The sequence below is a fragment of the Phoenix dactylifera genome, chromosome 11, assembly GCF_009389715.1.
Source record: "Phoenix dactylifera cultivar Barhee BC4 chromosome 11, palm_55x_up_171113_PBpolish2nd_filt_p, whole genome shotgun sequence".
NCBI lineage: Eukaryota > Viridiplantae > Streptophyta > Magnoliopsida > Arecales > Arecaceae > Phoenix > Phoenix dactylifera.
The window spans coordinates 15,286,857-15,304,238 of record NC_052402.1 but is presented as its reverse complement, the minus strand read 5'-3'; the positions used below and the strand labels follow the sequence as shown (position 1 = coordinate 15,304,238).

The 17,382-nt window shown below is 38.6% G+C and overlaps 1 protein-coding gene across 1 annotated transcript; it reads right to left on the bottom strand.

Annotated features, from left to right (window-relative positions):
• Positions 1–239: 239 nt before the first annotated feature.
• Positions 240–15,743, bottom strand: LOC103709313 (UDP-N-acetylglucosamine--N-acetylmuramyl-(pentapeptide) pyrophosphoryl-undecaprenol N-acetylglucosamine transferase). Its single transcript, XM_008794604.4, has 5 exons — positions 15,453–15,743; positions 14,505–15,347; positions 7,746–7,854; positions 5,283–5,418; positions 240–610 (listed from the first exon to the last, which is right to left on the bottom strand). The coding sequence occupies exons 1-5, from the start codon at positions 15,626–15,628 to the stop codon at positions 483–485; spliced, it is 1,392 nt and encodes a 463-aa protein (XP_008792826.2). The 5' UTR covers positions 15,629–15,743; the 3' UTR covers positions 240–482.
• Positions 15,744–17,382: the final 1,639 nt, after the last annotated feature.

Here is a 17,382-nt window from a genome sequence, read left to right as displayed (position 1 = left end):
ATATAATGTCTGTCAATTTTGGAGCCCATCTTCCCCAATGCTCTAGCAAACATGCTCTCCAGATACCACCACCCTCTAGCGGACACCGCCATCACTTCCATGCCCAATATTTATACGGAATGCTTGCAGGAAAAATCTAGCTAGCTCCAGTATCGACCATGTGCCAAGAGGCTTGATCTCCTTTCTCTTGTTTTATTACTATGGTTTCCACTAAGCATTCAAGAAATTGATGCACAAAATTGGAAACTGATGCATTTTGAAATTCTTGAACAAATATTGTTTCAAAAAAGAAAACCTGAGTGCTATTATAATCTGAGCTAAATGAGTAACACTTGTTACACTATGACCTATAGATACATCATATAAACTTCACCATAAAATAGATTAAAATAAAACAGCAGATCGGAAGTAACGATCTCTTTTTTTTTCGAAAAAAAAAAGAAACTGGAAGCGATGATCTCCAAAAATGAAAGTAAACCATTCTATGTTACAGGTTTCACATTGGAGAGGACAACTAGAGAAAGGATGCATTTGGCAATGTCGGCAGCAGCGCTGGGCCGTGCAAATTTAAGTGCTTTCTCCGACATCTCTGCCATCAGATGCTCATTCCCTGTAAAGTTTAGAAAACATTGAGAACAAACCACCACATATACACACGCACACGGGTCAAAAAAAAGGAGTCAGATTTGCCTAACATGTAACCAGACATATATAAAAATAAGCATTACAATATAATCAAATTTTGGTCTCTAGAATTAACCACTCATGATGAGTCAGATTTGCCTTGCATATTAGAAAAAAGACATTGAAGGTATAAAGCTCGATTGATGGAATGACATTTGTGCTGTGCCAGCATATTGCATATATGAGACAAGATTACAGCTGACATACGAAAAGAATCTAGTCTAACACCTTTAGTCTTTCTTCCACCCCTCGATCTATACTATCTTCCAGTTCCCTGGATTTGGATAACACGTGTTGGAAATACTAACCTTCACACAAGTTCTCTGGCCTGGTTTCAACAACCATTCTTTCAGTTAGACTAGATCGTGCCACCAAACCAACATTGAAGATCCAGTTCCTCACCTCACAAAGCAATAATTCAGCTAAACCCTGACAGGTCCTTTAACATTCCATTTCCAGCTATACCACATCGCAGTAATCAATGAGACACAATCCCTTGTCCTATTTGCACAGACTTCAAAACCTACTGTAGCTAGTTATCACTTTGAGAATAGTACGCCAATAGTGAGAAATATACAGTAACACTCATAACCTTGTTTTGTGATTGTGTCTCTAAATGATTTTAATTCAAGTCACATCCTCAAATATCTGAGAGAACTTATAATCTGTGAACATTTCTATTAGGTTCATCTCCATACAGCCATAGATGAACTTGATCCGATCTAACTTTAACTTCACACCATTAGCAGTCTAAAGCATGGGTATGGGGTTCTTATTCCCTCATTATACACAAATTAGTTTGATATATGGACATTCTTCAGCACTCGTTGGAACATACGATGGATTGCAGAACCCCAATCCCACCACCAAATCTTGAGGTTGAGGGCCAAGAAAAGCAAATGTCCAACACATAGCCCATCAAGTGAAATATACATAATAATCAAACTAAAATGAAGCATATGAATTACATGGCTTAGACAAGATGTCTTTATCCATGAATGGCACCAAGAGCCGAACTATTTGAAAAGGAATAGAAGGGCATTATAAAGGTCAATATGAAAGCCTTGAAGATGTTTTGAGATACACCCATCTAACCATCCAAATAACTTGAAGTTTTAAGCTCAGCCAGAGATTCTAGGACTCGCTAAAACTAAAAATATAACAGAAATAAAAAAGAAAATATGGCAATATGAAAGATTAAACTAAATCTACATGCAATGATGATGATCTGCAGTCCTTTAATTCATCATAAATCCTTGTGGAAACCAAACAAAAGAAGGTTAGCCTATAATGACATTATTAGAAAGTCAATCTGGTATCTATTAGCAATTACTATAGCATTCTCGCAACAATTGGATTAACTGGAGCAAGACGTATATTTTAGATTGCAATAAAAACTGTGTTAGTACTTAATGTGGTTTCTGGTTGAGCTAGTTTACGCAAGAAACCTACAATAAGTCATGCAAGAAAATCTTAAATTGCAATGATTTTGTTAGTATCATTGCTAGAGCTTGACTTGGTCTGGAATGGTACAAATAAATACAAAACTACAAAAATTGCAAAACCTTTTTTTTTTGTCTTGTCCCCTTTGACAATCTGAAATATACATGGTATTCTGTTTAGGGGTGGCAAAATATGACCCGACCCGCCAACCCAACCCATGTTCGACCCACCATAAATAGGTTTGGATTTAGCCTAAACAGATTCGGGTCGTAAACAGGTCGACCCGTTTAACTTATTTATTAATTGGGTCGGATATGGGTTTTAGATGTCTAACCCATTTAACCTGTTTAACTCGTTTAACTATTAGGCTGATAGATAAGGGCCACAACCCACAAAGCCCAGAGCCGGCCTAACTCCCCGCCTCAGCCCTTTTTCTTTGCCTCGGCCCAATATCAACGTGAAGTCCACCCCACCATCCGCGAGGCGCAACTTCTCAGTTCCGACTTCCCACTTCTCCTTAGTTAGAGTTAGGGTCCTTAGGGAATAGGGAGGCGAAGAATCTGGAGCCCCAAAGGAGAGAAGAGGGGAGAGACACTGAGGGAGGGCGGCGCACAAACCCTAAAGTCCCTAAGTGTTCCAGTGCTCTCTATCATTCGGCCATTCCTCGTGGATTCCTCCGCTCTCGTAGAACTCTCTTCCGATTTTCTTCTCTCTTCGAGGATTTTAGATCCCTCCACGGCTCTCCTTTCGATGACTTGAACGCGTTCGGGTTTATTGTTCCCCAACCCTTTTCTCTCTCTGATTTGAATTAAATGTTTATATTCGTTGTTTCTTCTTAGATTTCATTTTCGATTGTTGAATGTTGGAATGTTTATGATGAGCTTGTTTTGATCATTTCTAGTAGTCTTCTTCAATTTTTTTTCTTTTTAAACTGTGTTTTTGGGTTAGTTCTGTTGTTTGTTGGTGGGATCCGGTGTTTTAGGGTTTGATTTGAGTGATTTCTTGTGTCTACCAATGCGTTTTTTGAGTTCTGGCTGTTTCTTTGTGATTGAGATATAAAAAAGTTTGGATCTTGGGCTGGTTTCATTTGGATCTCCTCTTTCTGGGAGTTCTTTGAGTGTTTTTGGACTTTATTAGTACCAGAGTTTGTGTTGATTTGTGAGTTTTATCTCCGTTATTTTTTTTTTAAGTTATGAGTTTTATCTTCCTTTTTTTTAACTTCTCTTCTAAATGCTAGTGGAGGAGTCCTTAATGGGTCTTTATGTTTCGAGCTTAGCCAGTTAGCAATGCATTCCTCCTTTGTTGCAGGAGCTTGTGACCGAGTTTCAGGGCACATCTAAAGAAGGTAATAGATGAGTATTAGTCTGGCTGTGCAATTTTTTTTTTGGTGGTTTTACATAAGTGAGTGCATGTTTTCTCTTAGAATCCTTGTAGTAGGGAACACATGGTTCTAGAATTACTTGCTGATAGAGAGCATTTATCATCAGCAGAGTACTGCATCTGCTTTGTTTATAGAAACTTGCTTATCAAGTTAATGGTATGAGAAAGCCTTTTGTTTTTCTGTCACCTGGATTAAGCAGCAATGTATTGATGCTTTGTTGTTAGTTGTATAATAGAATCAGAACCAGTAAATGTGCTAGGCCAGTGCCTTCTTATCATTATTAATGTTCAGCTGGAAATGGATGAATCTTTATGAGGGGTTTTTTTTTATTGCATATCTACAGTCATGTTTATGCTGTAAGACTGATTATGACGGAATCAAGTCTGAAGTTCAATGCATCTGAGGGCTGTGCTATTTTAGTTTTTCTTTACATGAAGGGTGTCTTGATCTTGAAATGATAAATTTGTAAATGTTGTGCACTGATTAAAGTTTTCTTGCTATGGAGGTTTAGAGTATCTTCTTTTGTCCGAATGACTTTTAGGACCAAGAAATCCACGTTAACAAATGTCATGTTGAGATAAATCTGTGATTTCACTCAGTTTGTCAGGTGCAATGGCCTCTCAGGTATTATCTGAAGATGAAAACAATGTGAAAGCGTTATACAGATGAGGAAAAGCCAGAGCACAACTCGGTCAAATAGATGCTGCGAGGGAGGACTTTCAAAAGGCCAAAAAGTTTGCCCCAGAAGACAAGGCTATTATGAGAGAACTGCAGCTGCTTGCTGAACATGACAAAGCTATCTATCAGAAGCAGAAAGAGATTTGTTACCATAATTTATTTTTAAATGGGATCATAAAGGTCTTGCATTGCATGTTCCTTATATTTTCTGTTAGTGTTGATGCTTGTTTTTCGTATTGAATAGAAAAGCTCTCTCTCTCTCTCTCTAACTGCTAAATTTACGTTTGGGAGAATGAATTGATTTAGTGGCAGTGGGAGCTCTGTGATCTTCTAGAAACAATTCGAATGCTGTGCCAATTTTTTACTGGTACGTATGGTGCAATCCATTTCAAGTACAGAAATTTTGCACCTATACAAACATTTACGAAGAACGTAAGCTTCTTAAAGTTTGCTCGTTTTCTCTGCTGTTTAAGAAATAACAGCCTGTAAGATGGCTATGTGTTGCCGGGCACTTCATATTTTACGTCTTATTTGGATCATATAAAATTTTAAAGGGCTACAGACTAAAGTTGTATGTGATCATAGTGATATTGGCAGGTGACTGAAGTTTGCTTGAAAAGACAGCTTCTGAAAAGCGTGGGTTAGGTTGGGTTGGGCTAAAGCCTAAGGCTAAAAGCCTAAGAGGTTACCTATTTATTAAACAGGTTAAACCGGTTTAGTTGGGCAGGTTAAATAGGTCCAAACGAGTTAAACGGGTCGGGTTGGACAAACAGGTTAAACAGGTCGGGTCGGGCAAACAGGTTACTTGTTTATTAAACAGGTTAAACGGGTCGGGTCGGGTTACCTGTTTAATAAACAGGTCAGGTTCATGTTGTAATTTTTGACCTGTTTAATAAACAGGTCAGGTTCAGGTTTATGATTTTCTGATCCGACATGCATGTGACCCGACCCGTTTATGACCTGACCCGACCTGATTGCCACCCCTAATATTTCTGTTGTATTTTTTTTATAAGGAAGGCATTTTTCAACTGAAGAACATTGAAGAAACTCCTGAAGACCTTCAAAAATCATAAAAAAATTAAAAGGGAAAACATACCTAAAATTTCATCAATTGCAGTTTGAAGACTACTTGCATCAAGTTCATCTTCTGTTAGAACCTTTGATCCAGCTATGTCCGCCATAATATATGCATTTTTTGTTTGATGATCATCCGCAGCAAAAGGTGACGGTATCTGTAAGAAAGGTTAAAAATAGGTTCAAAGAAAAAAGAATGCAGGATACAAGGAGTTAAAACTTGAATTGTAGAACTAGGGATATAGGTAAACCCAAAAGTTTTCAATCACTAGTACAACTTACACATGCACCTAGTAAAATAATTCTCAAAAGCACATCGCAGTAACTAAGATTTACATAAAAGTCTCCCATTAAGATGGTTGTACACAGCCAATCTTACATGGTTCAACGGACATCCAGGGTTCCGCATATAGGGTAATTATTGGAATCGAACTTTCCAAATAAAGTTCCAAAAATTTGGATATACTATAGCATCTTGGATAATACCTAAATGATACCTTCCGAAAGTTAATATGATTGTGCTTTTCACACTAACTATATGCAGCTAGACAAATACATACTCATATATATTATATACCACACATGCCTCTAACTTAGAATAGGTAGGTTGCTGATAATGACTGTCAATATTGTAAACTGGAATGACCATGTAAATTCCTACATCTAGTGGCAATGATAGTAACCAACTGGTCAGAGTAACTTTGTTCATTCAAATAAATATTTAGCTTATCACCAAAAAATATATATTTCGCTATGTATACGAAAGAGCAAGAGTTATATAGTAGCTATGATGCAATTAACCCTGTCTATCATATGATATAGTTTATTTTATGGCAAAGGTGTTAGATTTTATGGTCTAGCAACAGCTCATCTACCATATATATTGGAAACTCTTGGAGTTGGGCAAGCAAAACCAGACTCGACCAAGTCTCCATAGGGGAGCACATTTTTCTTTTCTTTCTTTCAGTAAACCAAGGTCCTTGCTTGCACTCACAAAGAAGGGGGAGCAACTCTATCTCTCTCTCTCTCTCATTCTTAGAAAGGCATGTGCATAGCACATGCTAAGTTCTAGTGTTTCACAAAAGTTAGGCCGTAGGTCTTGGTCATAAGGTATGGCAAACAAGGATAGGCTCATTAGAAAAGATCATCCCTGTTAGGCTCATAAGCCTTGTAGACCCATGTAGAAATTTCAAGCATAGCATATAGTTGGAGTCCCATGACGGACAGGACTCATACAGAGAAGGATCTACTTATATTTGGTTCAAGTCCCCCTCTTCTCATAACCCGGGAAAAGAAAAACTCATAAGCGACTCAAGTATGTGATTGAAAAGCCTAGAATGGCCCGACCATCACTGGTAGAAGGGTTTAAAATCATCAGGATTCTCCAATGTTGACAAATATGCTCAAAACTCTATTCCATTGTCCTACATCATCATGATCAAGGCCGTTGTCCTAACCCCATTTAGTGTCGATTTCACAATGATGATTGAAAAACATAAATAACTTGATGATCGTGACAAAATGATGTTGACAAGATTCTCCAATATTGTGTTTTTGTTGGTCCATAAAAGCTTTTGCTTTATAAACGGCATGCAGCATACCAAGTTTTTAATGTAAGATCAACAAAATGATGAACCAATGATGCAAAGAGAAAACAATTGGATAAATTAAGTGTTAAGAGAATAGAAACAAACCGAATCTTAGGAAGTTTGTGATGGTCTATTACCTATTGGTCGGGACAAGGGAGTTTTTATAAAAAAATTTTGCTAGATGGTAAGGAATTTGATTTGCTTCACTTATGACATTTAACCTCTTCTTCTAGAGGAACATTTGAAGTTAAAAAATAAACATGACATCAGGTTTAATGAATGATATATTCTTTACAAATATCAGAAGGTTATCACTAATAAGGTAATTTATTTGAGAAGCATAATATTTTATTAATAATTATATTCTTTGTTATATGGCTATAAAGGACAATATTCTTAACATAATCGACTAATTTTTTTATTGCATATTTATTTTTTACCATTACATTTTGCAAATTCTAAAATCTCTCATGATGATTCGTGATCTTACTGATGTTCCTCTTTTGCTTCTGTAAGTTCTTTAAAATGTTTATTGATTGATAATGTTTCAAGTAAAAATATCAATCATAATGAAAGTATTCGATAAATGCCATTTAAGCTACTAAGACGATATACTGCTCTATCTTACTAGCAACTAATTTTGAAGATATCATTCTTTATTTGTCCCAAAATGTTTAATAACCGACAATTGTTAAGATGAAAATATCAGTCAAAAATAAAGTATTCAATGAATGCCATTTAAGATACTGCCATATTTAGCAAATGAAATTTCATCATATTATGGTTGGACACTAAAGAAGCATTATAGTGCATGATTCTTAATTTCCTAATTGCATATTTATCTGATAGGAGTTTCATATAGTTCAATTTTGTGAAAAGAATAGCATCCTTAATACCAGAATTGATGGCTTTCCAGAAGCCAATATCTCTGTGCAAGTCATTGCTCCAGCTCGAGAAACAACAACATCAGCAGCTGCATAAGCCATATCCATCGCATGCAAGAACCTTCATTAAAAGAGCAAATTTTATTACACTAAAAATAAAAGTAATTTTATACATACACTAGAAGTTAATATACTGTTGAGATCAGCACAGACTACAATGTACAAACTTATGAATCTCAAGAACAATAGGTCAAAAAGTATAAGCAGCAAATTGAACCAAATCACAACACGCGAAATGCTGCTCTCTCTCTCTATCTATCTCTATCTCGATTTGTGTGTGTGTGTGTGTGTGTGTGTTTTATCATCTCCTATGAGAGAAAAATGACATGGTACTGGAGCAGGCCAAATAAAACAGGTAGGTGATTCACGGGAGTTATAGGATAGCCACAGGCCTCTGAAACTAGAAAAAACAGAATAAATTGAAAGGCAGCAAAGAAAGCCAGTAATGTTGTATGACTTTCAATCCTGGGAAATAAGAAGGTTGTAAACACATGAAACGAGTAGGATATAACAAAGTGAATTTTCCTTGTGATATTCCAATAGGCCAATGTTCAATTCCATTGCAGATGCAGCTTTTGCAAGCACCAGAAGCAACCAATTCATGGAACATATTTCTTTAGGTTGAGTTTTTCATAAAATAGTTTTGTATGTGATTAAACTCAAATTAGGCCTTGAGATACAACCTGTCCTAACTTCAAGGACCTGCTAATCCTTTTTTAAAAGCTTTGTCCAAGGTAAGAATCGCTTTTATCTGGGGGTTGAGATTTGCTATAGCTGCAAGTTCCTATGTGGAAATACAAAAATGGAAAAATTCCAATAATGTTAAGAAATTCACAGCTTTCTACTAGAATTGATGAAGATATCAGAAACAGAAAGAAGATTGCAGAACTCAAGGAAGATGATAGCCCTCAAACAATGTCGGTCTTAATCAACTGAGATTTATTGGTCAGCTCCAACATCTAAACTGCGAAATCTTTTAACTGGTAGAAACCTCTGCATCGCTTCGTCATATTTGACCAGATGAGGGCATTGGACATACCAGAGATCAACAGGGACTTTATATTACTGCTTATGCTAGGTGGATTCCAGGGATCGTCAACATTACACATGAAATGAAAGCTTGCCTTAAAATCCTGCATATTTTTGACAAATCAACTCTATGTATAACAAAGAAACTTTTCATAAACATGAAAACCAAATTGCTTCAAACCCGATTGAGCTACACGAGCCATGGCAGTTGAATATGACTTCAAATGTTAAGAGGCATTGTATTAAATTAGACAACTGGGCACTCAAGCTTCTTGGAGAGGCTGATCACTTGCTGCTGCTTCTGAAAACAAGACTGTCAAAAGAATTGGCAATACGATTCTAATTGTGATCCTGAGCTCACCACTTTATAGGTGAGGATGCTAATGGGTACCATATATATCATACGTGAATGAAACTCTTTAATCAATTGTAAGAGTTCCAAGGCAAACCATATTTTCTTCTTGGGTGGAGGGTTAACATGCTGTAAAGCAACGAATACAAAAGAACAGAGTTAAATTTATTATTTTAAATATTCACAAGTCGAACCAATTGAGGATAAAGTGATAGAACCACTATATGGTACTAGCATGTGCAGTGAAGATCTAATATGGACCTTATTTAGGAGAGAGCAATTCAAGATAGATACAAAGACCAAAGTTACCTGGTTTCCGGTTGCAAACGAGGACATGGGATAAGTTAAAATGACGGCAAATGTGACAGGAACAAATTGTGAAGAATATTAAGCCCAACCCAGCAATTGGGAAGGCTTGTTTATTCAGAGTCATGATTAATAAGTTTGGTTTCCCACAAGAAGAATACCAGATTCTTTTGAAAAAACATGCAGATGGAAAAATGTTTTCAAATGAACAGTACATCAAGAAACGGTGTCTTTATAATGGTGCATGGAAAAAAGATAGATTAATTAAAAAACTGTCAGATATCAGGAAATGAGACAACTAAGAGAAATTAGCTAGAACTTTGACATAACACATATGATGAATCACATGCAAAGATGCAGGACTAACATATAAAGCATAATATTGTGATGATTCCACATTTTTAGGCAGGAACCTCGCTGATAAATTTCACAAAGCATGGAAGTCGAAAATCTTATCTAAAGATAATGCAGATGAGCAAATGGCTTAATACCAATCCTCCAATGGTTAAGTATGTAGATTCAAGAAACTTTATGTCATAAAGGAACGCCTTATAAATATCCCACCTTGGCCTTTCCAGAGGAGGGAGAGTTAATCAGGGAGAACGGGTATCATAAATAAGATGACCAGATATCGGAAACAAATAGTGAGTAAAAAACAATCAGATAATGATATATTATATTAATTACTAAGCATTGTCGTGATTACATGTGCTTCCTCAGTGGACAAGAAGTCAAAAGACTTGGGAGATCCATTACAACCTTTTTGTTTTTATTATATTGTTTCATGTCATGGGAATTGACATCATTTTACCATCAGAATAGAACATTTATAGAGCCACTAGAACCTGAGATTTTATATACAAGATATATACATATATATATATGTGTGTGTGTGTGTGTGTGTGTGTGTGTCATGAAAATTGTCATAACCACATGCAACACCATTCCCTCAAGCAAAAGAGGATAACAATGAATACATATATGTGCAAATCCTTGATGAAAAAGCTTCGAAATGACCTCGTATGGCCCAGTAGACACAGCTAAGTCCAAATCATAAATGTCAATATACTTCCATGGCAACATGAATACCCCATAGACATAGACTTCATACTATTAAAACATTACTACGTTAACACTTGCCAGCTTGTTGTCTCTAATCTAAAAGGGTCATCTATAAGGATCAAGCTATAAACTATAAAACATTGAAAATGTATTAAGACAGCTTCCGAATTTTATAACTACCTTCTATCAAATATCAAAATCCAGCCATTCTAACTTTGACCAAAAAAGTGCCTACCATAAAATTTAGGAGGTCCCTTGATGAGTAAAGAAGACCATGCTATTGGCTATGCCACTCAAGCCCATGCAAACAAGAAATAAGCCTTCAAGACATCCATTAATCATGAACGTGACAAAACAAGGAAACACGAGAAAAGTGAAATCTTATCTTATAATCTAATATAAAAGTATTTTATGATCACTAAAATCTTTTGTTGCATAGTAGTATAACATGTTCAATGAGAATAACTTGATTTTTATGTTATTGAAACACCACCATTTTTATTTCCGGTTATTAAGGAAAAAGAAGAAAATATAATAAGTTAACAAGGCATAAAGAAAAGTTGAAAATAGAAAAGTTTATGGCCATATAGTTATTTAGAATGAAATCAATATTAACAGAATTTTATATACATCTTCATATCTCCATCATGAAGATAAATATTGCTCATTCCCACCCAATGTAGAGATAAGGGGGTCTGTCAATAGATCAGGTTCTGACTTCAATTTGGGTCTATTAGTCAAGTTAAGTAATTTTTTAACCCAAAAAGCCAATTATGACTGAAACAAATGGCTTGACTCAATAATCAGACCGGCTCAAACCCAAAATTAATAAAATACACAAATTCCTGCATGCCCTTCTTGCTGCGTGTCGACATAACTAAAACTCAGCCATATGCTTGGTTATTTCAGGTTTGTGTGGACTGCTTCCAAGCAACAAGCTTGCTCCAAATGCTCAAAGATGTTCAGCTTCATGCTTTAAGCGGAGAAGTTTGATGAAAATTTTTTGCTCGTGGCAAAAGAAGGTAAAGGCCCCTCCAGTTCTACAGGGCCACCATAAGGCTTTATCAGGAAAAAGCACATGAAGACTAAAACCATAGGCTATGAAGCTTAGCTTATGTGCCTAGCAAATGAGATGGAGTACAATATGATAGATGAGAAGATTAGTGCAAATATACCATTTAAGCTGGAGAAATTATGCATAACAAAAACCCCTTCAAACATGTTGCACCCAAAAGATATATTTGTACAGGCTTTGCATGAATAATAATACAGTGATATTGGATCATATGAATGTCTTCAATAAAATCATGAAAGATCACTCAATATTGATCTGAAATTGGAAGAAGACGAAAAGGCACTTATGTTTCTATGTCCCTGCCACCAACCTACAAGCAGCTAGGGGCACCTATTCTTTGTGGGATGGATAAGGTAGTATAAAGATGTTACTGAGACTCTCTTATCTAAATGTGATTAGGAAGTGGCCAAGTGTCAATGAATCAAAGACTGGCGGATTGGCAACATGTTGAAGGAATCATGAGAAATGTGCTTGACCCAAATCAAGAATGAAAGGTGTGAAAGTTGCAATTATTTCCATAAAAAAAAGAGCAAATGAAGGAACAAAAAAGGATTACATAACATTTGAAAATAGAAAATAAATACTATGATGTGAAGTTTGCAGCAAAAGATAGTTCAGATGGTAATAAGCAATTGATTCTCGCAATCTCCTATAGCATTGATTTTTTTTACATGATGCAGGATATCAGACTTTGGGTGTTTTTATCTTGTGCCCTAATAAAGACTTGCGGATCATTTTAACCCACTATTGGTGGAACAATTCTTATAAGGACTGCAGGACAGCTATGGTGAAGGAAATACTCCTTTCATGTAAGCTAGTTCACACTCAAGTAGTGAAATCTAAAGGCTATCTTGTTTTACACATTCCACCCCCTTGAAGATGTTTGAACCTATTTGCTAGATGTCATTTGGGCAGTCTCCTTGTTAGCTGCTTCATCCAAGCGTTAAGTTTGCAATTGGTTCAGAGTTAAAGGACATCTAAATAGAATAAAGGCCAAACTTTTTTATTCTACGTTATCCCGCCAAATGTTAGAACAGTAACTAATTTATTTTAAGAGAAAAGTGGATATTTTAAAAGGTCGGTAAAGCTACTTTTTCCAACTAGCTTTAAACTATTCCACCTTATAGGCTGCATTGGTTCCAGGATAGTTAACTAAGGGGCAGCTAAAGTAGAATCCACCATTTAACCATGTAGCTGGAAAAAGTGATGTTTGGCTGCTTCTCTACTAACCTTATGGGGAGTGGCAAGAAAGCTATTTGGTTGCAAAAAGCATGAGTTAAGTGGTTAAGGCCCATTTTTGTGCTGTATGGACAACAATGTCCTTATACATTGTCTCCATAGAAAAAATGATGATTTTGGGGTAATAAAATAATGTGGGGAGCAATGTCCTTATACATTGTCTATTCTAGGCTATTCCTAGAATGGTCTTGGTGAAGCTAGCTTGGGCTATTAGCCACCACCACCTCGCTGGAGAAGATGGTACAGGGAGATCCGACTTCTAGGAATAACCTTGGTGAAGTTGGATTGGACCATCGACGAACACCACCTTGTTGGTAAAGATGGCATTAGGAGATCCAACCACCGAGTTCGACCTCCATGGCCGCCAAGCAAGCTTCGGTGAGGCCGAGAGTGCAGATCCACCACTGGCAACAATGGGAATCAGAACCAACGATGGAGAATCATGGGGTAGCACTGATGAGCACCAACAAAAAGCGACAAAAAGAAGTGGTTATGGCCCACCGACCAACACAAAACCCATGCCATCGGGATTGTGACTAGGAGTTGGCTAGGATGGTGAAGGATCCACAATGCTGCCGAGAATGGGAGTGGGGAAGAAGGGTGGGGCGCAGTGAAAGAGGACCCTCCCAAACCTAGCCACAATAATAAATGGGGGAGTTAACAAGACAAGCGTTACATAGTAGGAAAATAAGGGGATTAGGGCTTAAGTATCTTTAACCATAGTTGGTTTGTGGGTGTTGACAAACTAAGTTTAACCAGCTAAAAAGTTAAGGTGTTTGGTTAGTTAAATGAATAACCACCACTTGATTGAAGGTTATCCATGAATCAAACGCAGCCGTAGGGTGTCATAGTTTATTTCAGAGTAAAGTGGGTGGAGCATGTTAACCCATTTACTCTAGGTTAACTTTGCAATCAAATACAGCTTAATAGAGTTGGAATAAGGCAACTTCTAATTTGTTTACCCACAATATAATGGCATCCTCCTTGATACCGGGTTTGGCGTGTCCATCATTGACAATCTTCAGTTGATCTAGAATCCAAATTATGATTTCATCTATATGCTGAAATTGCCATACTTGTCATTTAAGACCCATCACATTTGGGGTTGAATTATGATTAACAGTTCGACTCACAGAAGAATTTTGTTAGGCATGAAGAAAAGAAGTTGAATGTAGATAAAGGTGATTACTTATCCCAGACACCTATAGATAAGGGAATTTAGCTTTCTGGCCACTATTAGTTTAGGTTACAATAGGATACAATAGTCAAACACAATACACAAAAGACTGATGCCTTTCAGTTAAGCAACGCAAGACAATCTTGTATCTTAGTCCCCTGAATTTATAGGAGGTCTCCTTTTAAAGGCCTCATATGTATGGCTGTTACAGTTCGCTTTTCTCACCTTATTCATTTATCTTTTCATGCCGCATACAAATATTAAGCATCAAAAGAGTTTAAACTCCACATAAGTGTTGGACTCTTTTAGACACAAATGATACTGGCATCTACAAAATCTTTAGGTTCAAACCCTTAGCCCACCATCGAACATTCAGGTTGAAGTGCTTCAATTACTTAAACAGTCTGGAACAAGAAAATAACGAATTAATTTTTTAAAAAAAATAGCAAAGGTGAGTATAGAAAGACTCACGGGGTGAGCAGCAACCGCCGGTTGTTCTTGACAAGGCTCTCCATCTCACGGTATCCCTCAGCCCCTGTCTGCCATATAATGTATCTGTTCTTGTGCTCCAGAAGCATCTCATAGTACATGTTCAGAACAGTAACGTTGATGGCACCGGCACCCGCCGAGCCCCCTAGCACAAGCACCACCTGAGCCTTATCCGACCCAGCCTTGGGGAAGAAATGAGACCGGGCTACCGCCTTGGAAGTGTACCTCCTCAGAGAAAGCCTGACGGGATTCCCATACACCAGGCACTTCTTCTTGGGGAAATGCTTCACGCAGCCATTGAACGCAAGGAAGATCTTCTCGGCGTACGGCGCCAAGACCCTGTTGGTGAGCCCGGGGAAGCTGTTCTGCTCCTGGATCGCGATCTTGATTCCCGAGAGGACAGCGGCGAAACACACGGGGGCGGCGACGTACCCGCCGGTGCCGACCACGATCTGGGGGCGGAACTCGCGGAGGATCTTCCAGCTGGCGGCGACGGAGCAGAGCAGGTGGAAGGGGAGCAGGAGGTTCATGGGGTGGAAGAAGGGACGGACGAGGCGGGACCGGGGGACGGTGGCATAGTCGTAGCCCGCGGTGGGGACAGCGACGCCCTCCATGCCGGTGGCGCTGCCGATGAAGAGGATCTTGGCATCGGGGCACGCGTTCTTGAGCTCGTCGGCGATGGCGATCGCCGGGTAGATGTGGCCACCGGAGCCTCCGCCGGAGAATACAACGCGGAGCTCGGCGCCGGGTGTCGGGATCGGGGTGGAGCTGGGGAGGTCGGTGCTCTCGCGGTCGACGGCGAGGCAGCAGGTGAGGAGCTGGGCCCTGGGAGGAAAGAAAGAAAAAAAGAAAAAAAGAAAGAACGTAACAAGTCAAAAGGTTTAAAGAAAGAAGAGGAGAGAAGGCGTTATGTGGGCCGATAATACCTGCCTTCTTCTGTTGGTGGCGGTGGCGGCGGCGGTGGCGGTGGCGGTTGCGGTGGCGGTGGTGGGCAGGAGGAGTGCTGGAGTTCTTGCTAGACTTATTTGACTTAGAGGGAAGGAAGGGTAATTTCGGAATTTGGTTGAGAGGAGGAAGGGAAGAGGGAGAGAAGCTGCGGCGGCCATGGGAGCTTCGGGAAGCGCTGCAGATTCATGAGCTTACTGGTCACTGCATATAGAGTCGAGTGAGGGAGACCGGGCAGTCCAGAGGAAACGGGCGCGGTGTTTCGGTTCGGTGACTGCACGTTTTCGACAGCTGTATAGCCCGCCTACGGTGCAAAGCAGGCACCATCCCGATTCCCGAATACCGTCCTGTGTTTGCCTCGCATGGGCTGGGTTGGGTTTCCGGCTACTCGGCTTCTTCAAGCTGACTCGGTGAGACCGAGAGCAACCATTTTTGTACCTTTGAGAATATATTTTATATAATTCAAATTTATTGTCTTTAAAATTTTATATCACAACTCAGCCTGCCAAACGACGGTACATATTCAATAAAATTAATAGATAATCAAATCTTCAAACAATTAACACGATTAATTATAGCCCGGCACGATCTCGACATATTTTTAAAAAAAATATCGTAAACAACCAGCTTAGCAGATAAGAAAAGTGCCTGATTACAATACATTTAAAAAGAAATATTATAACCATCCCGATCAGAAGATATGAAAAGCACTTAACTGCTTGTTCGTGAATCGTGCAATCCTAATTGCACAAATTCGCATTCTCTCCTCTATAACTATCAAGAATAGGGACCCTCAAGTATAAAGAAAGATCTGAATACGATACTCTCATACTTTTATCTCTCTTTTATCTCTCCTGCTTTCTCTTGAAAGACATATTCCAATGACCCTCTGATTGTTTTATGTGGTTGCAGAACAACTCCAACACCATGCTACATTCCTCCAACTCAACTGAGCAGAGCAGCTCATCCGCCAGCTCGTCCACCCATTAAGTTAGATTTTAAGCAATAATAGAATTGTGCTAGAGGAAATGTCCTCTTCTTTTGAGGTTTTTCTAGAAATCTAAAAGAGATAAAGTCTGGTCGAAATAACCACCATTCCACCAATCAACCCCAACAGGAATCCAATGACTCCCAACCTAGCTCTCAATGGTCTCTGACTTTACAACCAACTTTTAAAGTGGTAACGGTCGAGCAATATAATATGCTAGTCCAATAAGTGTAGATTCTGACGAAGGTAGTTCGGGGTATGCAATGTCTGAATCAGCAAACTACTGCCGTGTCATCAGATCATCAGGATGGCTTAGCACAACACATTGATCGTTGCCTAGAAAACTTCAGCTGACACATAGAAGATGATCATCCTAGTGTTCATTCTGAAATGGGCTCTAGCCTGAGAAATTCGAAATTCTCCTAGCCGAAAAAGCTCTCTAAGAGATAGGCCAATCTCAATTGAATGATCGAGGAGATGAACAACAAGATCGAAGGCCTGAGAGAAAGGCAAGCCGGCTACGGAGAAGATCTGGAGATTAAAACCAACCCACTATTCTCCAAGATGATTATAGATGAACCATTGCCAAGAAGATTCAAGATACCCCAATTTGAGATGTATGATGGCACCTCGGACCCGATGGACCACCTTGAAAGTTTTAAGGCTTTCATGATGTTTTAGAGAGCAACTAATATAGTTTTATGTCAAGCTTTTCCAGCCACTCTAAGAAAAGCAGTTTGCCTCTAGTATTCTAGTCTTCGAGCAGGATCTATTCATTCTTTCGATCAGCTCAGCCGCCAGTTCATGGCTCACTTTGTGAGCAGCCGGAAGCAGAAGAAACATACCATCAGTCTATTTGCAGTGAAGCAAAGAAAAGATGGGTTCCTCATAAGCTACATCAACTACTTCAACATGGAGATGTTGGAG